The 24826-nt window shown below is 40.0% G+C and overlaps 1 protein-coding gene across 3 annotated transcripts in view; it reads right to left on the bottom strand.

The window, feature by feature from the left end:
- Positions 1 to 14382: 14382 nt before the first annotated feature.
- The window catches only part of SETBP1 (SET binding protein 1), a 376312-nt gene continuing 365868 nt past the window's right edge, over positions 14383 to 24826 (bottom strand). For all 3 annotated transcript variants that reach the window (XM_057526551.1, XM_057526553.1, XM_057526552.1), the window contains one exon: positions 14383 to 19789. In XM_057526551.1, coding sequence (XP_057382534.1) covers positions 19167 to 19789 — 623 coding nt within the window. In that variant the 3' untranslated portion in view covers positions 14383 to 19166. The remainder of the gene's footprint in view (positions 19790 to 24826) is intronic.

Genomic DNA, 24826 nt, shown 5'->3' on the forward strand with positions numbered 1-24826 from the left:
TTGAAGGATGTGATCTTAGGGTGTGGTCTTTTGTTAATTGTGTTGGATGTAGGACCCTTTGTTGATCTGTATGTGAGTTCTAGCAAGAAGTTCCAGTATTGCCTTCCCAGAGTCCTGGGGCATGTGCACTCCCCTTTAAAGACCATGCTGTCAGCAACAGGAAGCCCCTGAAGGTCAACCAGAGAGTGGAAAGCTTTTGAGTAAGATCACTGAGGTGAAGGTGTAAAGCATGGATGGGCATGATGGCCAATAAGAAGTAGTGGGGGAATGGGCCAGAGGCTATTGCAATGATTCAGGCAAGATGTGGGGAGGCAGAGGTGATGCGGAGGGAGGAGGTGGCCAGATGAGATTTTTAGAGGGTGAATCTTAGAAACTGCTGACTGCTTGAACAGAGTGGCACAGTACTGTGTACTCCAGTCAGGAATGTTTACATTTAAAGAGAGGCTGCCTGGGGGAATTGCAGACTCCCTTCCAGGCAAGAGGAAATGTATTTTAGGCAGGCAAGGTTTCATCATCCTGTTTGCCATCGTTCTTGCTTGAGTTTCAGAACCTTGCTGCTCACCCTGCAGAAGCTTCCAAGAGGTCTTGGTGGTTTGGGGCCCATCATCCTTCAGGGGCTGTTCTTAGAGGACTGTCCAGGAAGTCTAGCTCCCAGAATAGTCATCACCACCTGAAACTCACCGGGGGAAAGCTGTCACTCTCAACCAAGGAGAGCTGGTCCAGGAAAGGGATTCACTGGGAGTTAGAGGCTCCTTCCACTACCTGTTCTCTACTGCCAGGGCCATTCCATGTGCCAGGGAGGAAGAAATTTTTCTCTGTCCATCTAGATCTTCTAGATGGTCTAAGAATTAAACTGACATGAGACAGATTAACAGGAGAAAATCAAGCAGAATTTTAATAAGATGTATACCTGGGAGAGACCCAGAAAAACTGAGTAACTCACCAAAATGGCTAAAGCCCTCACCTTAAATACCATCCTCTGCTCAAGACAAAGGAGGGTAGGGAGAGCTAGTTAAGGGAGGTTACCCAGGAAAAGTACAGTAAATAAGGGTAATTGTGATGCAGATTTAAGCCCTTGCCTTCTCCACCCCTAAGAGTTTTTGAAAGATTTGTTCATCCTCCCTTCCAGGCACAGAAAGGGAGACACCCTTACAATTAGAGATTTCCCTTACAAATATAAATATTTCTTTCAAAAGGGTAACTCCTACTTGGTTTTCAGAGTTTCTCTGTGTCTGCTGTTTATTAGAAAATAACCAGCTTGAAACAATTAATATGTTAAAGAGACACATTTATGGTGCCAAATTCTGCTCCTACACCAGCCAGGCTAGAAGGAGAATCTATGAGCAGGGCAAAAACCGGTCGATTGTTCCCTTCTTTTAATTGTATACCTATGAAATCACAGTATTCTAAAAGAGTCAGAATGATAGAAGTGATAGGAAATGGTTGTCGTGGCAGCATCCAACCTCCACCCAATGCTCTAATCTAATCGCAAGGTCCATGAAAGCAAGAGTTGGTCTTGTTCACTGAGAGTGGTACTCCTAGTCCCTAAAGCACTGCCCGGCATTCAATGGGCCATCAATGGACACTGTTGCAGAAATAAATTCTTAAATGAATGACTAGAGTGTCTGTAGAGATGTTCATCTCTCTACCTCAACATTTCCTAATACAGTGTCTTCACTGTGTCCTACAGTGGTATTCTGTATTGTTTTGCAATTACATTAAGAGCAAGTTCTTATTGTCCTGTAATAAAATATTTCTTGTAATTCTGCTCTGTGGTCTTGAGTTTTCAGTGAAAGCACTCAGATCAAGGCTATCTCCTTTTCCATGGCAAACCTTTAGATCCTTGTAGACAGTTATTTTCCCACTGAGATTTCTGTCTGAGTCGACTCCAGCTGGTTTTTTCAACCATTCCTCTCAGGTATGATGTGGTTTCGAGATTCCTCACCCTAGTCATCTAGTGCTTAGATTAGTATCGCTGGTAATATTAGTATCACAGGACTAGTAATTGTGGTAGTAGTAAGTGCAACAGCAGCAGTTTACACAGTAGTGCCAGTTATACTAATACTGTTTCCCACTCACATAGTGGTTAATAAAGTACTTTCACAGTCATTTTCTCATTTTGCTCTTCTGGTAACACTGGGAGGTGGATATTACAGCCTCTTATTTTACAGAAGAGGGACCTGAAGGTATTGCTGCCCAAGTTCTCGTGTCCAGTGCTCTGCCTTTGAGCCTGTACACAACACTCTTTCAGTGACAACATGCCTTTGTGAATGTGTTGCCAAACACTAGCTACTCTGGATGTGGCCAGGAACACCACAAATCTTGATAGGAAAAGAAGCAGGAAAGAAGGCAACACTGAGACACCAGAGCTGCCTGGGTGGGGGTGTGCGCAAGTGCTGGTTAGTCTGTGCTGGTTAGTTCTGTGAACCTGGGCTTCTCTCCTCCCTCCCACCCCCAACCTGGGCACCAGATTTTCTGCCCCTTGGCTACTGGGGGAGACCCCCCTAGAGCAGTGGTGCCTACAGAGTCCTCAGGTCCATCCTAGTCCTCGCTCTAGCGCTGGTTTTCTCCACTTCCCCACAGAGGACACTTTCCTCAGTCTCCTCCCAGAAAATTTAGTTTAATAAATTCCTACTATACCCTTCAGCTCACTCAAACACATCACTGAGCAGTGTTGATCAACTGTATTTTCCTGCAAAATTCCTGAAGGCAAGAGCTCAGGAAGCATAAAGTCCATCTGCCCTAACTGGAAGCCCTGACTACCTACACTGGGAGCAATTGGCCCACAGTGGGGCTGGGAGTGCAGAAACACAATGTTCTTTTTTGATGGGGGTTTCAAAGCGTCCGCTTCCTGGAATGGGGGCCGGCGGCTGGAAAAGGCCCTCAGGATTTACGAGCCTGCAGAAACTCAGCTCACTGCTCCTGTAACAAGAGGGAGACAGAACGTTCTGTCACCACGTCAGGTTCTCATGCACCAGGCCTTCTGGAAATGTTTTCCCTGTCTGAGAATTGAAGGCAGATGGAGGCGAGTTGCTTTGGTTCACTTGCACCATCTTCTCTTCCTCTCAAATGCTTTTCAAATCCAGTGAACCTGGAAGGAACTTAAAGGAGAAAGGGCACAAAACAAATGAATACTGCCCCAGGCCCAGTGTTCACATAAAGGACTTTTGGATTGCTCCTCCCTTACACTCGCACTGCCACCTCACTGGCTCAGCTGCTCAATCAGTCAGTTAGTCAATCAACAAACATCCTGATCATCTACTGAGGGGCTGTGACTGGCACTGGGTGGGAGGCATAGAACAAAATACTCAGCAGAGGCTCTATCCCTGAGGTGCTCACTTTAGGCTTGAGCAGACACTTATCACCGCTGATAAAATGAGAGACGGTTCATCATTAATCAGGACTTCTGGCTTCAGTGCCTAAATTCTTTCCTTTGGTAAAACATAGGATGAGATTCTGGAGCCCAGGAGAGATTTAACTGCCTGGAAATCTGGACACAATTGAAACATTGAGGGCTTGGTAAGAACAGACCAAATAAGTGCAGCATAAGTGACTGGGTTGGGAATTATAAAAAATGAGGTGCAGATTATTGTTCCCTCACAGGGGCTGAGTAAAATGCTGTGAGGCAAATGTCCCAGTGAAATGAATCACCTGTATACAGTCTGTGTTTTCACCTCCTGGAGACCAATGGTTAAGTTAGTCTATTCCCCGGGCCTCCATAATTTTTCTGTAAAGGGTCAGAGAGTAAACAATGCAGGCTTTGGGGTCTATAGGGTCTCTGTTGTGACTATTCAACTCTGTGGTGATAAGAATGCAGCCACAGACAATATGTAAATGAATGACAGGGGCTGTATTCAAATAAAACTTTATAGATGGACACTGAAATTTGAATTTCACATAACTTCCACAAGACATGAAATATTATTCTTCTTTTGATTTTTTTTCCCCAAACCATTTGAAAATGTAAAAGCCATTCTTAGCTTGTGGGCCACACAAAAACAAGCAGCAGACTGGATTTGGCCAGTGAGCCATAGTTTGCCAACTCTGGTCTTGTAGAAGACCGTGGTGGAAAAGGAGGGAAGGAGAGGAAGATGGAGAAAGAGAGCATTTATTAAGTACTGACATTTCCTTCTATCTGAGTTTAAACTCATTTGCTCTTTGCTTGTTTCACATATGTAAATGGTTCTTAAAAATAACAACTCTTAAACATATTAAAAAGGGGTGTACTTTTTTTTTTTAGTTGAGCCAGGCTGATGATCATTCATAGCCACACTGATTTGTGAATTTTTTAATATAAACTGTGTTAGCTATCATAGGATATACTTTCCTTGAAGGCCAGCACCTGCTTTATAGCCATTATATTTATACTGGCTCCTGCAGATTTTTTTGGAGTGGGCCTAGAGTAATTTATTATTGTGTTGAATCAGCAAATTTGAGACTATTCTATGTGCACAGTAGTAAGTATTAAAGGGAGCACATAATCAAAATATAAGACTTGGACCATAAATCATAAGCCAATCTCTCTGGAATTTTGAATCCTGGTTTACTTTTTAAAAAGGTATTATAAGTGTGCAGCAATTTCAGATGCATTTTTTGTTGTTTTGTTTTTAACATTATGATACTCTCCTATTTATTCACTTCTATTCCCCACTAATTCTTTCTTCTTCTTCTGTGACACCCACCAGCCAGGCTCATTTTCTCTCTGCCTCATAACCAGACCATGTGCATAACTCTTACAACATGTTTGCTTATATTTTCTTCCCCTCTTTTATGAAACATGCCAGGGGATGTCTCTTTTTTGTTCTTTCAGGCAGTCTACCCTTTAAGGCCATGCTCAACTATCTACACCCAGATACATCTTTTTCTCCTCCTAATTTCTCAAATACTGGTGGTGCCCTGGCCCATTCAGTTTTTTTCATTTTGCATGTCATATCCACAATTAAAGTTGGGGACAACATTAACTTTGAGCTGAGATGGCTTCTAGGCCCTCTTAAAAATCTACCCAGTAAATAGTACATGGCCAATGAGAACATACTTGGTGGTCAAATCCCTGTGTCATTTAAAATGACACTAGAAAGAATAGGGATAATAGGATGGAAAGAGAAGGTTCAGATAAAAGTGGGAAAGGAAACAGTGTCAGGAAATCTTAGAAAACAAATCAACATTTTTAACACTGCTGGGAAAAGGAAGATGGAGGGCTGCAAAATTAGAAGGACTATCTACAGTCCTGCTTCTTTTTAAAAGTTCAGGAAAACCAATTTCAAGTAAAAATTAGAAACAGAAAAGTATCAACTTTCAAATTTCTCTCATAAAATTTATTAAGATAAAAAGAGAACTGAGGCAGAATAAAAATATACCAGTAAAACATGTACACAAAACTAATAAAAATGCTAACCTACAGTTTTGAAATGAGCTAAAAGATCTGAAGAAAATGCTAAAAGACATGAAAGAGGAGTATAAATTAGAATTAGGAAACCTCAAAAAGGAAGTGACAGAACTCAGAAAAAATTTAAAAGAAATGAAAATATAATGTCAAAAATGAAGATGAAACTGTAAGGAATACAAGAGTGAATAAACACAACAGTAAATACTTGAAGAGAAATAGAAGGTTGAATGTAAGAAAAATAATTTAAAATATCCAAAAGGAGTAAAATAAAAAGATAAAAAGGATTCATGACATAGTGACTAAAATTGAAACTACGAAAGAAGATTCCTGAACATAATAGGTGTCCCTAAAGAAGAAAACCAAAGCAAGGAAACAGAATAAGCACTAAAAAATATGATTCAGAAAATTTTCCCTTAAAAAAAATTTAAATCACATATTTAAAGAGACTATTGACCAACACTAAAATATATTCTAGTAAAGTGATTGGATTTTAAAGGAAAAAACCACATTACTTGAGTATATAGACAAAAAGAACAAGTGACTTATAAGGAAAACAACATTAGATCATAATTAGGTTTTTCAAAAGCAGTATTTCATGCCAGATGAGAAAGGAGAGACTTACTTACTAAAGAAAGAAGGTATGAGCCAAGGATTTTATATCCAGCAAATGAACTTTTAAGTATAAAGGGCACCGACTCTTATGTACATGGAGAGCTCAGGAAATTGTATTCCCATGAGGCTTTTCTTAGGAATTTACTTGATGGTGAGCTAGACGTCAAAATGACTAGAGAGACATTGACATGTCTGGTGGTGAGCACTAAACAGTCAGTTACTTGTAAAGCTAAGATTGAATGTATGCTAAGAGGGAACAAGTACATATACTCTTTATGTTCTGACAATATAGGCATATAGACCAATTGTAAAAAATGAGAGGAGGAAAGCATATGCTGTTTTTTCTCATCTTTTCAGAAATCATACTGATGGTATTTTTTACGGATGTTTCACTAATACTGTTGTATATATGTGGAGTAAAAAAAAAAAAGAGTAATTACTGTTTTTCCTTACATCCTTAAGTCTCTTGAGATGAAAGTGAGGAGATATAGATATAAGTTTTAGTAAAAAAAACTCTTACAATCCAAATTCAGGAAGTTGAAATAAATTTGACTTAGAAGTATCAGTATGAACACACACACACACATACACACACACAAGCTAAGTTTGTACTGATATTTGCAATTCAAATTTATTTCAAATTCTATCTATCGATCATCTGTCATCTATCTATCTATCTGTCTATCTATCATCTATCTATCTATCCATCAATCTATATATCTATCTAATCTACCTATCCCTAGCGCCCAGATTGTGGTCTTGGAATATCATCTCTCACTTAAAAAAATAAAACAAGAATTCTTAGAGAAATGGCTCATTTTTTTTTTTTTTTTTTTTTGTCTAAAACAAAAAAGAAAAATTATGAGATGAGCTTAGAACATCTTATCACACCAGATAGCCAAGAAGCTACCAAAGCGTACTATGTTATATAAAACCATTGGGATTGTATAAAAAAGTTTCAGGAACCAACTTGAAGAGACTCCAGCTGGCCACAGATGGGCCAATTTGAGCTTCAATAATGATAATAATTGCAGTGGGCTAAAACCTTTCAAATATGTTTGTCCATGAGTTCAAAATACTATTAAAAAAACCACTTGGTCACTTTTAGAGGGTGATAGGAAAATAAAAGGAAGAATCAAATATTTTTCCTGTTTTTCTTATATCATCTGTGCCATGAGGTATCCAAAGAGAAGACAAGGGAAAGCACCTCTGTATGAAAGCATGCCAAACTAATCAATGAAGGTAATGACAAGATTAAAACATCACAACTTTTTGGTCACTAATACATGAATAGATTTCTGCATTAAGCATCAATAGCTGTTAACATAACAGAGAGACAATCAGATATTATGTGCTTCTTGATGAATGGCTACAAGTCTACCTACAACCTGAATCCAGCTATCTTTGGATCCTGTTCTGAATCTAGCTGCCAATTTTCAGAGAAGCCTGAGGACAGAGGAACATGTTGAACTGCACCATGAGTATGCATCCAGCAGCATCCACACTGGGGGCAGCTCTGCAGGTCAAATAGCTCAGGTTCTTCAAAAGGTACATGTAAAGAAAAAGTAAGGAATGGAAGGGACACATGTGGACTCAAAGAGTCCTAAAAGCATATCAAGGTTTTTTAACTCTACATACTTCAGTGATAAAACCATAAAGAAGTGCACGGAAGTAATTACCATAAAAGTCAGGAGACATCTGGAGGAGGGCTTGGCTGTGTTGGGATGAAGAACACCGGGGGCACTTCTGGGGTAGCTTGATGGGTTCTATTTTTTGACTGGGTGGTGATTATTGAGGATTGACCTTACAGTAATTCGTGAAACCATATTTTGTGTGGTTTCTGTATCAGTGATCTATTTTTACAATGTAAGTTTTTTGTTTTTTTTTTTTTAATAAGAATTTTTTTTTAATTTATTTATTTATTTACTTTTGGCTGCATTGGGTCTTCGTTGGGTTGCGCGGGCTTCTCATTGCAGTGGCTTCTCCTGTTGCGGAGCACGGGCTCTAGGCTTGAGGGCTTTAGTAGTTGTGGCTCTCGGGCTCTAGAGCACAGGCTCAGTTGTAGCACACGGGCTTAGTTGCTCCCCGGCATGTGGGATCTTCCCGGACCAGGGCTCGAACCCGTGTCCCCTGCATTGGCAGGTGGATTCTTAACCACTGTGCCACCTGGGAAGCCCCACAATGTAAGTTTTTTAAAATGAAATGAAATATCCCCAGATACCCAGAGAGCCCTTAGGGGCCTCACAGTTATTGCTAAACATACACATTTCCTTGGTCACCACAAACACAGGAGTGTATAACCTACACCTTCCTAAGCCAAAGCCTTTGGCTCTGGCAGAAAGGAAAGCAGAACCTCTATCCCTAGCTGTGTGTGTCCATCACCACCCACCCTAGCTGGAATCAAGATGTGTCTGTGACTGGTTACATGTGGGAGGGTGGGAGTGGGTGACAGAGGGAGCAATGGAATAGACATCTTGCTGCAATGGGGAAGATTCATTTAGTTAACAGAAATATATTTCAGTGTTTTGAGTCAAGATAAGAGCAAACTGTTAGGCACAGTCTCTATTAGGATTGTCACAGATATTGGAGGGAAATAAATAATACACCTATTTTGGGGTGCAGTGATGACATTTACAAGGTGCCAGCAGCCCCCACACATTCTCATCCGTGAAACTTCCAAGGCTCTCTTCGGCATCCATGTGACCAAGTCACTTCCTTTGACGTCATTTGTTTTCTGCTGTTCTTCTTTACTTTCTCTCATCCCTCCAAGGTAAAGAGCTTTTTCTGGGCTCCCAAGTCATTATCCTTCCTTCCCCCCAAGCTCTTAGAACATGAGTGTGTTGGACTTGGGGAACTTTGAGCAGTAGTGAGAGAGAGTGTGGCAGAACAGGGAAACAATCAGACTGGGAGTCAGGCCTTGGACTCTAGGCTGGGTTCCACCATTAATTAGTAAGCCACCTGAGTATGGACGAGTCATTTCATCTCCCTGAGCTGAGTTTTATCAGATGTAAACTGGGGGACTTGAGCTATAAGCTTTCTAATAACAAGCTATAAGCTTTCTATAACTTGAGCTATAAGCTTTCTATAGCTTTTCCAAAATAACAGAGTTGAAAGACTCTTTGGCATCGAGAAAAGAAAACAAATTACCAAGTGTGACATCACCAAGATTATCATCCATAAAAAAAAGTACTTGACTAAGAGTTAGCATGTATGTACTGAGTTTTAATTCCAGCCATGCCCTTAATAACTGTGTATTTTAAAACGTCCTTTATCTTGTTGAGCCTGTTTCCTCATGATAAGATACAAATAACAACCATGTTTCAGGGTGTTTTAAGACTTTAAATGCAAACGAGAAGACAAATTACAGACTAGGAGAAATATTTGCAAGTCACATCCCCAATAAAAACCTTATATCTATAATATATAAGAAAAAATATCAAAACTCAGCATTAAAAAAAATCTAATTAGAAAATAGGTAAAATACATGCACAGACATTCTACTGAAGAGGATGTACAAATAAATGCATGAAAAGATGTTCAACATTATTAACCATTACAGAAATGCAAGCTTAAACCACGAGTTATCACTACAAACCTATCAGAATGGCTAAAATGAAAGGTTGTGATAACATCAAATACTGGTGAGGATGCAAAGAAACTAGATCATTCACACATTGTTAGTAGAAATGTAAAATGGTATAACCACTCTGAAAAATAGTTTGGCAGTTCCCTTCAAAACTAAAAATGGATTTACCATATAACCCAGTAATTGGTGATTTGGGCAATTTTCCCAGAGAAAGTAAAATTTATTTTCACATAGGTTCTTGTATATGAATGTCCATAGTAATTTTATTTGTTACTACAAAACAGCACACAATGTTGGGGGTATGTCACAGGAATACAGGAGCCAATGGAAAGAACTTCCAATGGCCATAGCTATAATAATTTGCTCAACAAAATAAAATATATAAATATAACATTATTAATATAATGATAATATAATAAATATAATTGCATAATTTCATTTATGTAACATTCTTGAAATAAAAAAAAAATTTTGTAGAGCTGGAGCACACCTTATTGGTTGCCAGGGATTAGGGATGGTGAGGGAGAAGGGAGGTTAGCAAGAGGGAGATGTTTGCGGTGGTGGAACAACTGAGCATCTTGATTGTGGTGGTGGTTAGGTAGGGCTCTACAGGTGACAAAATTGCATAGATCTGTGCACACACACTCATGCACACAAATAAGTTCATGGTAAAATCTGAATAAGCTCTATGAATTGTACCAAGGTCAACTTCTTGGTTTTGATATTGTACTATGGGTGTATGGGATGTTGACATGGGGTGCAGAGAGGGAGTTGGGAGAGGATTACACTGTACTTTCTTGTCTATTCCTCAGCATCCTCCTATGAACCTATAATTATTTCAAAATAAAAGTTCCAAAAGTCTTTGGAAAATTGTAGACCCATCAGATGTCTATTAGCTTAGCAAATTATATTCATGGGGATGTGACACTGAAACTAGCTGATGCTTTCATACAAGGCTGTTGTCTGGTATGTTAGTCAGGGTTCTCCAGAGACACAGAACCAATAGGAGATATCTATTGTCTATCTATCATCTCTCTCTCTCTCTCTCCCTCTCTCTCTCTATCATTTATTAGGAAGAATTGACAATGTAGGCTGAGAAGTCCCGTAATCTGCCCTCTGCAAGCTGGAGACCCAGGAAAGCCAGTGGTATAATTCATCCCCAGTCTGAGACCTGAGAACCAGCATAGCCAATGGTGTAAATCCCAGTCCAAGGGCAGGAGAAAATGAGATGAAATGTCCCAGCTCAACAGTGAGGCAGGCAAAACAAGGGACAGTTTTCTCCCTTCTCCTCTTGTTCTATTCAGGCCCTCAACTTATTGAATGGTGCCCATCCACATTGGGTTGGGCAGTCTTCTTTACGGAGTCCACGTATTCAAACGCTAATCTCATTTAGAAACACCCTCACAGACTTACCCAGAAATAATGTTTAATCTGGGCACCCCATGGTCAGTCAAGCTGACACATAAAATTAACCATCACATCTGGTCTCACTGTTTCCTTCCAATTGTTTAGTTTGGGAATGGATTTGGGATCTTCTGGAGTATATGGTCTTACTGACTAAAATAAGAGAAGTCTTGGGAGACTGGCCTTGGAGGCCTCAGGGGCAAGGGCAGCATGGATGATCTGAGTGAGAAGAGGGAGGCAGAGATTATCTCTACCTTTCATAGTTGCACAGTATATCTTGAAATTTTTCTTTTTTAGGTTTTATTCTCACAAAACCACTTTTGTGAGAATGTGAAAAAGATGTCTATATGGGGCAGATGCCACCCCAAGGGTGCACAACTTGACAAGGAACGAACATACAGGCTAGATTTCAGCTCCCACTTTCTTTCTCAGCCAGGTCACCTTATTCAGGGAACGACCTGTACAACCTTACATGGCAGCCCTGGCTGAGGATTATACTCTGTCACATGTGAAGTTATTAAGAAGAGTTACCAAATGAGTGATTTGAGACATGTTTGTGGGTGTGGCCATGAGACTTCCTTGAGGAAGTAGGGTTTGAATTGACCTTAAAAAGATGGGTAGAAAAAAAAAAAAAAAAAAAAAAAAAAGATGGGTAGAATTTAGATAGGCAGAGAGTGGAAGGAGGAAGTTCATGATCTAGATTTGCTTGAAAAAAGCTCAATGAGGCCTTGTCTTGCTCATCCTTACATTTTTGGTACTTGGCAATGTGAAGATAGGAAAGAAAAGAAGTAAGGAAGGAAAGAAGGAAGGAAGGAAGAAAGGAAGGAAGAAGGGAAGAAAACAAAGAAAAGAAGAAAAAGCTTGATTATATGTCTTCATGCTTCTATTTTTTTGTCATTAATTTCCTCCATACATTCACTTCCTCATATTAGGATAGGATAGATTATGCTGAGGATAGACAGCCCCAAAGTGTCATTGGCTCTACACAACAGATGAAGTTGGGAACTAAAGGTAGGGCTTGTTTGGAAGGTACAAAAATGACAGAATTGGAGACTTAGACTTGGAAGGCACTGCAGGTATCATTAAGAGTTTACCTTCCCATTTTAGAGTAAGCAAGTGAGACTCAAAGTAGTTCTGCTCCTGGGTATAGAATTTTTTAGTGACCAAGTGGAAATACATTACAGATCTCTTGACTTTTATTCCAGTGCTTTATCCACTGAAAAGAGGAGAATTAAGGTAAAAGATCAAGCTTAGTAATGATAGAATATGTGAGGTTTCTAACTTTTGAGATTTTAATGTTTCTCATTTGTTACTTCCTAATTTTAGCATATATGAATGTGACTAACATTTTGGCACCAGTTTTTCCTTTAATGAATTCTGGAAACAAAAACTCTCATGACTTTAGGAAAGTGTCTTGCCACAGCTTTTATAAGAATTAAAAACCTGGATTTTGGCATTTCCAATAAAAGTGAATTAGTAATAATGGACAATGGAAATGCACACCACTGTTGCCACCTTCCTAATCCCTTTCACACCCATTCATTATCTCATCTGACCTATAAGGAGCCTTTTAGGACTTGGGCAAATCCTTTAGCTTTTCACATCCTATTGTCCTCACTCCCTATCACATGTGTAACAGGTTAAAATTTTTGAAGTATTTCCACTTTTCTACTAGTCTCCTCCCCCCAATTCAGGCAGCTAGGCTGGTTTGTGCTCATCCCCTCAGGGCATGTAGCTGACAGCAAAAAAGCAGAGGGGAGAAAAATTTTTAAAAACTTTTTTTCTGGCTTTTCAGTTTCAAACGACTAGAAACTAGGGAAATAGAAAAGACAGGAGCACAAAGACACAGTTTGGAAGAAGCTGGAGCTAGGCTTTCTGAAAGTCCCCTCTTTCCTTCCCCTCCAGGTTAGAGAAGAATTCCTAGGTCTGGAACTAAGGTTCGACTATGCTGGTAGAACTAAAAATTAATAAACTGACCTTCAAAGAACTTAAGTTTTAACATTCCTTTCAGCCATCTATTTGTAGACCAAGATTTGTACCAGCTACATGTATGAACATATCTGACTGTCTTGACAATCTCTGTCAGCACATCACTACTCTGTGGACTGATGAAAAATCCTAAAAGTTGAGCCAATCAATTTCATGGCAACAGCTTTGTCCCTACATGAGAAGCTGGTGGGAGGAGATTAGGGGCATTCCTGGAAGTCCTTGCTGATTTCAGAAATGCCAACAGTCTAATGAAAGAAAAAGGACTATATAATGCTTTAAATTCTCCTGGTTCAGTGCAAGATAGTTGGCAGAGGAGAGGGAAAAGAGGGCAAATTCTACTTTGATAGAGTTTGCTGACTAAATTCTCTGAGTCTCAGGAGACTATCTAAAGCATTAGGACTCCAACCATCCCGGAGGCTGCCCTAATAATCTACTCTTGAAGACCTATTCATTCCACTAGATTTCAGTTATTCCACTGTGCTTGCTGCAAATACCAAAAGTCATAATAAATGTCACGGTGGGTCAGGTTGATGGTTAGGGACGCAGAGCTGCATATAACATTTCCTACTTACCTTGCTGGCTTTTTAAAGTGGTGCATCAGAAGATAAAGAAAGAACCAAAAAATATGTAAATGTATGTATGTTTACAAGTTCTCAAAGTAGAATGTGCAACTTACACTTTTAAAAGGAGTTTTAAAACCTATTTCTGAATATAAACTAAAAATTAGAACAGAAGGAGTAGGAAGAGAAGAAAGTGCCACCTCAAGGGCTCCACCCTTCTTCTGACACCTCATCACTCTTCTACCACTTGCCATATTCTGCTTAGAATTATAGTTCATCTTCCACATGCAGACCTTGTAAGTTCCTTCAGAGCAAGGATTGTGTATTCCTGGACACTGCCCTTAGGGTCTTGCTCAGACCGGTAGGCTTTGGATAGGTGATCAGTAACTGCTTGTGGTTGATTAAATAGCCTTTCCTAACACTCCAGTCAAATTTTAAGGCCAGCCAGAGATCCATCCTTCAGCTATCAAACAACATGGGATATTTACTAAGAAGGCCTTAACCCCCAACCATAATGTTCTTCTAAAATTTTAGGATAGGATGGGTCTCCAACATCTTACACTACATTTGGATTGCTTTCAGCAGAGTTCTGACTGGTTCTTTGAATCAATCTTGGCTTTATGTCCAGGTGTAATATATTCTGAACAGTAACCCTGTAAATCAGACTCAAATCTTGCTCACAATGTACTTCCCAGAATCATACAAAAGGCAGAAATTTGGTAAGAATTTTCTCAATGATTCTATATCCAGTTGGTGTGAGCAAAGACCCCCAAATGCTATTAAACTCCTTAGTGATGTGAACCAGATGGAAAATAAAACAAAAGAATTCACAACTCATGTTAGACTGAATTGAATGTCTTTAATTTCACACAATGAATAACATATGAATAGGATTAACTTTTTTTTTTAATAGTTAAGTGCTCTATACTGTGCTAACCTGATCTGGTAGCGAAAAAGACTGAGCTTTCTTTTAGAAAAAATGTTTAAAACCCAACATCTAAGACCATGGAGGAGCATGACAGTAAAGCATGCCAGATGTATCTACGCCTCAAATAACAGCAAGTCCATGTTCATTTTAAATGTACAAAAATGCTTTATGAATAAAAACTGTTACAAAAAGAACATTTCAAACAATGTACAATTTTTCTTGCCTCTATATTCAATAAAATACAAATACATTTTTTGTTCTAAAATATGTTTACATACAATCAAAGTAGAACATGCAAATTACACTTTAAAAAAGGCTTTTAAAAACCACTTATGAATACAAACTAAAAATTAGCCAGCACGACTTGTAAGACAATCTTGTGCCCCATTTTTTTTCTTTTGAAATATATATATACATATTTAACACATCATGTGCATTTATTATTTAAGAAATAGATTTTTTTTAAAAAAAAGGAAGAAAAAGAAAGACACCAACCTAAGCTGGAACTGCCCTTCTGTGTTGACCAGTGGCAGTTCTTTTCAATTTTCCCCCCTTTAGTGTTTATTATACCTGGGCAAGTGGGCAAGAGATATCCAGGAAGTTTCTTCCTTGGTTGATATGTGCTTCTAAGACTGTTCCCCAAGTGACTGAGTCCAAGAAGGGAGGCAGACTCATCAGTAGGGCAAACCCTCCAAGAAACAAGAGGCAGGGGGAGCCTGGTATCGTGGAAAGAAACTTTAAAAAACTCCAAGAAAATGCTACGGTATATTACAGTTCGAGTTTCTAGGCACTGTGATGACATTATCTGTAAGCTCTGGCATTTGGACCATTGTGATACTATAGGGTAGTGTTGAGAATAATGTCTATATTTATCTACTTTTACATAATGTGAAGGACTGAAAATCCTGCAATGTAACACTTAAATGGCTTTTGAGGCATTTCGGCTTCTGCCACCCACCCCCCCCCCCCCTCTCCATGCTACAGTTGGCATTTAAAGGCTTTGGAAATATATGTATAGACTTTAGACAGTTCCCAGGTAAATCTTCCTAGTGGTAGGGAAAAAATATTCTCCAAAAGCTCATTATCTGAATATTGTCGGGTAATAAGCTGTAGGAGTGGGATTTTCTACTTAAGTCCTAAAACCAAATCCTTTATGATCTCCATGTAGTACATCACCTTATACTATAATTCTGTCACCACTTGCTTATCATATTTATAGACCCAGCAATGCCCAGAACACAAACTCCGACTGCCGTCGACCGTGGCCTCCCACTCCGGACAGCAGCCAAGTTAACAGGCTAAACCTGTTGGCCCTCAGTCACCTAGTCGGGGCTGTCAGTGGCTGTTGAGTCCCAGGCCTGCCAGGTCACGAGCTAGCCCAGACACGCCCTCCTTTCCTTTGACCCGTCTTCCTCGGGCTGTAGCCGGAGCAGTGCTGTTAGAGGAAGTTAAACTCTGTTCCTCTCGTTTGAGATGAGGGGCTGAAAAGCCAGTGACTCCCCAGCCACTTAGGAAGGTGGATCAGAGACCCATCATCACCTTCAAGGTGGTTTTTATACAGATTTCATTCTTTGCTCACCCTTAATCAGATTCCCTATAAGTGGGTTCATGCCTGCTTGCTGAAGGCAAGTATTCCAGGAAACAGAAAAGAAAACAAGGGAATTTCTCTTATTATGAAATACTTTTGGACCTGTTTATGGAGCTTCATGCATCCCAAATGACATTTTCTCTAAATAAATATGCAGCCACAGAAGGCAGTGTTGGGTGGCTAGAGACCTCCACAACGTGGGTCAGGAGAGCTGGGTTCTCATCCTTGTTCTGCAACCAGCCAGATGTGAAACGAGACTGGCCCAATGTTGAGTCTGGACAGGAGAGGAGAGGCTAATGCAAAGTGGGTAGTTAGAAAATGAGGAAATGGTCATACTAATAAGATGGGTTAGGTTAATGGAAAGCAAAAGAAAAAATAAAAGTAATGTGATACTGAGGGAGGAGCTTGATGGGAAAGAGGGGAAGCCCTGCAGGTGACTGGACTTGCTTCCACCTCCAACCAGCGGGTTAGCCTGTCTCAGTTTTGCTCCTCTGCAGTTTTCCAATCTATCCTTAGGATCATAAATGTAGAAGATTTGCATTTGACTCACATGACAACTGTAGAACTGAATTTATGTATAAGGTGCAAGTCTGCTGTATCTCTCCTGGAATACCTTTCGCTGGTTTGGAAATTCTAATGTATCCTAGAGTTATATGAAATTTCTCACCTACTAGAGGTTAATGCCAATTAAGCTTTAGGTCCTTCCTTAAGAAGCTTAGAGAGTGCCAGCTTATTCCCCTCTGCAGGAAGATTTAGTCTGCTCACAGATTTGGGTGGGGAAAGAGTACAACACTGGAAGGAAGAGGGGCAAAAGAAAGAATGAAATCAATTATTTTCAAAATCCAACAAGGGAGAAACCACTTTATGGCCTAATTGGAATGAAAATGGTTGCTCTTTCATAGCAATGGTGGGGTGCGTGGGGCTAATTTAAACCTTCCTCTTGAGTGACTTTGGAACCGCTCAGACATGGCTTGGGAATGACAAATTGAAAGTGGTTGGTTTGACTTTGCTGTTCAACCTGTATGAAATGCCAAAGGTCAACCTAGGTCACAAACTGAGTATCTATGATATAAGCTTTGAAGAACAGGAGAATGCACTCCTTTAAACTTACATATTGCTGGGATTAAATGCAACTGACCTGGTGGCAGCACATGATGTGAAGTCTGCGGTGACATTGCAGAACAGGATGACTCTGTGGGTAATTTCAACCAACTGGTGGTGCCGTGACAGAGCACTGATGTTTGCAAGCATATTAACTTGGGATTTTAAAGTTTACTCCCATAGATAACCCATCCCTTATTCTCCTATGTTCCCAACAAAAATCCTTCTTTCTCTAAGGAAATAATGTTGTGTTCTGAAGTAATAATATGATTTCCTGCCATTTGCAACTTCCTGTAAAGAAACTTAATTTGGAGGTAAACCAGATATTCTAATTCCCATTAGAAAATTTAATTCTGTCTCTCAGTGTCTCTCTTTTTATAATCTATCATACCGGGTGTTTGATGTCTTAGGAAAGGTAAGGGGAGGAGTGAGGGAGGAAATTGAAAATACTTTGAAATTTCCACATCTGACTTTTAGAAAACATCTATGGCAATGGAATGACTTCATATTCATTCTGAGTTTCTTAACATGTTTAACTTGGGCTGTGGAGGTGGATAATAGAGACGGAATATCTGTCCACGCTAAACCAATGGCTAGAGTACAACTTGGATGAGAAATGTACAGTCGAAACTGACCATTTAAAAGACGATTTGTCACACACAGTTTGCATCCATGCAGACTGATAGATTTATAATTACATTATGTACAAAACATTTCAGTTTATTAAGGCAACCACAACTTGGATACTTTGTCCAAGGTGGCGTGATACTATTGGAGTGGTGACACCCTTTGAGCATTTTCTTTCTTTTTTTTTTTTTTTTCCCAGATAAGAACACTTACTCCCATTTGCTTTTATGAAAAGAGACAATGTACTTCTATTGTCTTTCTGTTCCCTTTTTTCAATGACCTTTGATAGTTATTTGTATATAAAAAAAAAAATCCACATACCAAGGCATTGCTAGACACTTGTCTTTCTGGTGGGTCTGGGGTTTCAATTTTTGGTGATTTGTCAGCTATTCCATTTTCTATGGGGCATTTTATTCATTTTATTCTGCCTATTCTTTGCTGATATGTTTTAAGTATAAAAATAACCTGGTTGACACCTGGGTCAACGTATCTTCGGCTGCTCTAAATCACTTATTTTTAAAAGGCTCTATCGATACTAAGTATTTGTTTCACAATGACTGAAATTCAAAGCCAAATTCCTTGGGACAGCATGCCAAGGGTGAACATTACAACACAGGTAAGGTTTACATTATTTAGGTGTGTACCAAGTTAAAGAAGGCAGCAAGTAAGTTAATGAAAAGGTATATGGAAGTACAATGGGCAAAGAAAAAGTAGGAACAGATGATTCTAAAACTCAGTGTATGTGTAATAGAGGAGACACACAGAAGAATATGAATGCATGTCTAAGGTTGCCTATCACTACAATTCCACCCTCTGATGACATGAGTCCCTCTGAGAAACTGTGTTGTTAACGTAAAGATTCAGGTCACCTGAAGATGATGTTGGTGCCCCAAAGCCTAGCCGAGCTTGAAAAACCAAAAGAAATAAAAACCAATTAAATGAAAGTGGCTTACAACAAAGCCAGCTGAGAAATTTGCGGTTTTTCTCCCCTTGGAATGTTTCCTAATTGAGGGCGTTCCCCTTTCAATTTTCCTGGCCAGCAAATGCAACGGAATCAAGGGCGCACCTTGGATGCGGGAGGTCTGGCGGCTGTCGGAGAGCACCACCATCCTTCTCCTCCCTGATGGGTCTCGTGCTGCCTGTCAAGGATCTAGCCATACCGAAGTGCCCCTTGGCCGGGAACTGCTGTAAAGCACAGACACACTTCTTTTGAAGACGTTCCCCTGCTTTGCTTTCCCAAGAGCTCCTGAAGGCTCAACCCCGTCATCTGGCCCGAGTCTGCCTGCCCAGCTTCGGGAGAGAAGGGCATTCGGACCCAGCCCCGGCTCACTGCACTTCCAACGCGTCAGTCTCCCCAGCCCCAGGTTCTGACGCCCAGGCCCACCCTAGGGAAGGACATCGCTCTCACTCCCTCGCGACTTCCTCTGCCTTTTGGCCTTCACCTCCTCTTCCTGGGGAAGGGGCTGCTGCGGGGGCGGCTGCTGCGGGGGCTGGGCCGCAGGCTGGGGTTTGTGTTTCCTCTTCCCGCCTCCTCTGGGGGTCTTGGGCAGAGGGGGCGGCGGGGGCGGCGGCGGCGGCGGCGGCGGCGGGAGGGGCGGGGGCGGCGGCGGGGGCAGGGGAGGCGCCTCCCGGGCCATGTGGATGACCGCCTCGATGGTGGCCATGATGGTGTCTTGGCTGGCGGCCGGCTCCAAGACGAGCGGGCTCAGGCTCGGCTTCTGACCCCTTTTGCTGGGAAGGTCGATGCATTTTTCCAGCACCGGCATTTGGTCTCTGGAGTCCTCATCGAACTGCGTGGGCTGCTTCCGAGGACGCCCTCTCCTCTTCTTGACGAAGTTGTTGCCTGTCTTTGATTGTCTCTGCAGCCGCTTGGCCTTCAGGATCTTGTTCACGTGGTCCAGGTTCTTCTTGGTGGACAGAATCTTGGTGTAGTTGCACATCTTCCGCACCTCGCACTGGATGGCTTCGATCTCCCGCCGCTTGAATCGCTTCTTCAGGGAGGAGCTGGCTGCGGGAAGGGAAGAGAGAAGAAATTGATTACAGGATGCAGACTGCCTTAAACCTAGTCTTTTTAGTGACAGCTGGCATTATATTTGGCTATGAAGATTATGGAAAATTAATGCTATAACTATGACTCGGTACCCACTATTTCTTCTTTTTCCTTTATTAAAATTAAAAATAATAAAAATAAACATGGGTTGAATATTACGTGTACAAAGCATTTCATTATTTCAGTCTCTACAACAATCCCATGAAATACACTTGTTCCCATTTTTAAGTTTGGAAACTAAGGCTCACACCATGTAGGAAGATCTACCATGGAAATCAATGTCAGAATCACAATATAAATTCTCCCATTACTTTCTCCTATCATAGTTTTTATTTTTTATTCAGCCCTTTGACATTTGATCTAATTCAATTTAGCATTAGGCTATACTTCATCTTTCTGTAAAAGATGCTGAATAGAAAAAATGACAAGCAGCCCTCTGGATCAAGCAATCTGGATCATTCATTTGTACCGTCAGCCTCGAAAAAGAGGTGCCTTGACCTGAACTAGAATATCTAACCGAGCCTATTATATTTCTAACCCTCCTCCAATGACAGAGGGAGGATACTTTTCAGGAACACTCAATTTGGGATGATCCCATCTCTCTAATTTTTTCCCCCAATGGTCTGGACTTGTCAGCTTGCCTGATGATGTCCAATTGACCAAGTCTTTCTTAACTAGTTCATCTGCTGGAAACCCCAAGGGAAATACCAGCCAGGTGTTTCTGAATCATTTACACCCGTGCTACCGGGCTGTTGTTTGCAAGGAGCTCTTTTCATGTCCTGGTGGCCAGATGCTTCTCTATTTTATGAGCCAAACTTCTAGTCGCAGGAAGTCCTGTACTGCCGCTACTAAATAGCCTTCAGAACTGCTTCATTTTGAAGTTCAGACACCATAAAGTGTGAATGGCTTCAAGACGTAGCAGACCTTTCCTCCTTTAGATCATTCTTTCTCCTTGTACTGTTCACTAGAGGCAAACGTGTACATACATGTGTATACACACATATACACAGGCACTCACACACATCCTGATAAGGCATCTTCACACTGGCTCCTCCCTCTGGCTACTTATAAGCTTAAGAAATGTCTTTAGTGCTTTGCTGCTGTGATTTACACTAAATGCTCATCCCCAAAAAAGCCCATGTAGTTGTCGTCAACCCTACGAAACGTTGCAGGCCTAAAAACAAATGTGTTTCATTTTAGCATCGTGGTTTGTTGTGTCATCCCATACTTTTTCAACTACTAGTGGACAAGCAGAATAAATATCTTAAGGGAGATGAGGAAAAAATGCTGAAAACAAAGACACTGCTGTCACTTACTCTTGGGCACTCCTGCTGGGTTCTTTCTCTGCTTTTCCCCATTTCTCTCTCATGTTGTGCCCGACACAGATCTCCCAGAAGGGTTTATTTGAAGTTATTTATGCCACAAGTTTCATGGAGTGGGAAGCTCTGAGTTTCACAGGACAGGCCAAAATGGTACTGCTTTTGGCCAAAGGTCATTGTGAGACTTACTGTGCAATGAATAACTACTGAGCAATCTTTAAAATAAGTTATAAAGATCAAAATAGAACAAAGCCAGAGTGAGCTTCTGGCTACAAAAATAAAATTTTTGTACTTAGTGTTGTAAAAGGAAAAGCTTGCTTGATTTTAAGTTTTCAGATGCAGAGACCGACTTTTGTTGGTCTTTATGCCCCTCACAGGGCATAGCATGGTGCCTTGTACATGGAAGGGATTTAAAAACTGTTTCTCCACTGATGAATTACACTGATTGTTGCTGCCTTATAATCATATTCTTCTCTAAAGGAGTTTTAGTTTGGATTTTTAAATCGACCATTGCAAATATAGTGACACTAAGAGCAGGTCTCCATGTCAGAGCTAAGCCATTTACCTTGTCCACAGAGTTCATGAGGAAACGAAAACTAGTCAGAAATACCCCACAAAACTTTTGGCATTATTCCAAATAAAAGTTCCACTTGCAGTTTACCTTCTTTTTAGTTTATATCATCCAAAGAGAAGGAAATGCTATGTGACACATAATACAGCATGCAGGTACAAAGTAAATCATTTTGGGCAATTAGTTGGCAATGTTTGACTGAGTAAAGCTTGACTGGAAAACTCCGTGAGCTGAGCTGGAGATCATTTGGGGCAAATACAACCAATGGATATTTCTTCTCAGTACTTTTTTTTTTTAGCATGAAATGTCAAACAAACAAAAAGGAACCTAGTAGATAATTCCATATTCAATAATTTGTTATATGCTGCATAATTTTTTATTAGGCCCTTGCATTGAAAAATGATTATGAAATAAAAATTTATTCTGAGTACTGTAAACCTACCAAACAATACTAAAAATATCATAACCAACTCTTTTGTACCCACCATTCACATTTAATAAACATTAACTTTTTGCCATATATGCTTTATTTTTTTTTAAGCAAGAAAACATTATAGAGTCAGCTAAGTCAGTGCTCCATCATCAATTCCATTTCCTTTCCTTTCCCTGCTTGAATTTGTACTTTTACTGCATATATGTGAACCCATATTGGTAAAAATTAAAAGTCTGAAACTACCTAATATGTATAATTCTGTAAGGAAGTAGGAACACTTGCAGAGTGTTGGCAGGAGAGCAAATTGACAGAATCATTTTGGAGAGTGATTGGGCAATAACTATTAGAGTTGAAGATGGGCGTGCCCAATGCCCCAGAGATCCCAAGGCCAGGTCACCTCTTTTGCTCATATGTAACAGGAGGCCAAGGTCATTCCCTGAAGCTCAGTGTATGTTACAGAAGACTTAAAACAATATAAATATTAATTAAAAAGATAATGAAGCACTGCGATACATTCAAACAATGGAATATTGTATACACATCTGTTAAAAGGAATAAAATACATATAAATATATCAACATGGTTAAATCTAAAAAAAAAAACTTGAATAAAAAAAGCAAATAACAAAAGTATTTGTAAGCGTACCATCTATGTAAATTTAGAAACACACAGATCCCTTGAATTTTTATTTCGTTTTCAATATCCAGACATGAAGGTTTAAAGTGACCCCAGTGCAGATTAACTGTGAGTCAAAGACTGGGTGGATGAGATTTCAACATTTCTTCCCTCCAGAGCTACCTTACGGGACTTTATTAAGCCTCTAGAGTAGCGTTGTCCTATAGAAATTCTGCAGTGGTGGAACTGATCTATATCTATGCTGTCCCATACAGCAGCCACTAGCCACATGTGGCTACTGGGCACCTGACATATGGCAAGTGATTGAGGAATTGACTCTAAATTTAGTTTAATTTAAAGTTAAATAGCTACATGTGGTTAGTGGCTACCATAATGGGCAGCTCAGCTCTAGACCTAAGTACCACGGAATACAGAGGACACACCGAGATCCATTCAGTAAAGCACAGACTGTGGGAAGCTCAGGGCAAACAACCTGGTGCGTTCAACAAATAAGTTGAGAGGTTGGGGGGGAGGGTGGAACTGTAAATTAAAAGAGAGAAGAGATAAAATGATCATATTTGGATACCAATTTAAACAAACTGTCAAAAGAGATATTTTATAAATTCATGGAAATTTGAATAATGTCTGGGTGTTTCTTGATATTATATAATTATTGCTAACTTTCTTAGGTGTGATAATTGCACTGTGATCATTTTTCAAAGTACCTGTCTTTTAGAAATACATACTAATTAATAGATGAAATCATATGATATCATCTGGGACTGGCTTCAAAATAATAAGGGAGGGAGGAGGGGAGTGGAAGTATTCCTAAAACAAGATTGAAATGAGTTGATTATGTTGAAGCTTAGTGATGAGTACACAGAGGTTTATTATGCTATTCTGCTACTTTGGTATATACTTGCTAGTTCCATAGTACATGGTTAAAAAAATATAAATGATTAGTGTCAGTAAAACATCTTTCTCAGGATCTTAGGACTGGCGGGGGGTGGGGGGGGTGCTCTGGTTTTCATATTCTTGGGCTCTATTTCACCTCAATAATTTTAGAAGAATAAGAAATGTCCTCAGTAAAGGGCATGCATAATCTCCCTAGAAAACTCCTGCTGGTAGCTACCCTCCTGGCTGAATGGGAGGGAAGAATGAATGAGCACTCTGGGTTTTATGTTGTGACCAACTGCATAAACATATGTCACGGTCCAATCTCCGCTGATGGCCTCAGGTGTTAAGACTCAATAGCCCTCTTTCTTTTTCACATTACAATTTTTGAGGGGTTTCACATCTACTGAACATCTGAATTTTATTTTGTCCTGTGTGTATTATCCAAATTTTCAGTGTAGGCTCATTACTTCGTGTGTGAACAGCACCAGAGTGCAGGTCAGTAGGAAGGGCTCTGGGCAGGGACAGCTGGAAACCAAGCTGAACTAGAATGAACCTCTTAGCCCCTCTGGGTCTCTCTTCATCTATTACACTGAACAGTTAGACTAGATGCTTCTGTATCTAAAGATTGCTATAATTCTTACCTATACTCATTATCTATTGCCTTACCAAAAGTGAGGTGGCTTTCTAAGACATTTATTTCATCTAATAATTTTGAAATCGTAGTGTGGTGGAGAGGAGGGCTTTGGACTTGGCAGGGTTTGATATTCACAAATCTTTCTCCTTACTGCTTATGATTTCACTGTTCCTCTAAATGTTAACAGATTTTTCTCTCTTCAAATTGTTTCATTATTAGACAGTAATTTCTGGGCTCTTGCACCAAGATTGATTCCATATTTGCTCTCCTTCCTATAATTGTCCTATATCTTGCCTGTTCTTTGTTAGCCTTAAAGAATAATTATGAGTGGCCAAGGCAAAATATGAATTCATTTCTTCGTAACTCTGCAATGCAAATCATCATGTAGACTTTTTCTGTACTTAAAATTGCCATGCAAATGATTGAGTTGGTTTTGGTCCAGATCTAGATTTTCTCTTTGCTCCCATTATCAGATGATTGGCTCATCAGCATTTGTTGATTTTGCTACTTCTTTTATGATAATCAA

Source organism: Balaenoptera acutorostrata, chromosome 13, assembly GCF_949987535.1.
Source record: "Balaenoptera acutorostrata chromosome 13, mBalAcu1.1, whole genome shotgun sequence".
In the NCBI taxonomy this organism is placed as follows: Eukaryota; Metazoa; Chordata; class Mammalia; order Artiodactyla; family Balaenopteridae; genus Balaenoptera; species Balaenoptera acutorostrata.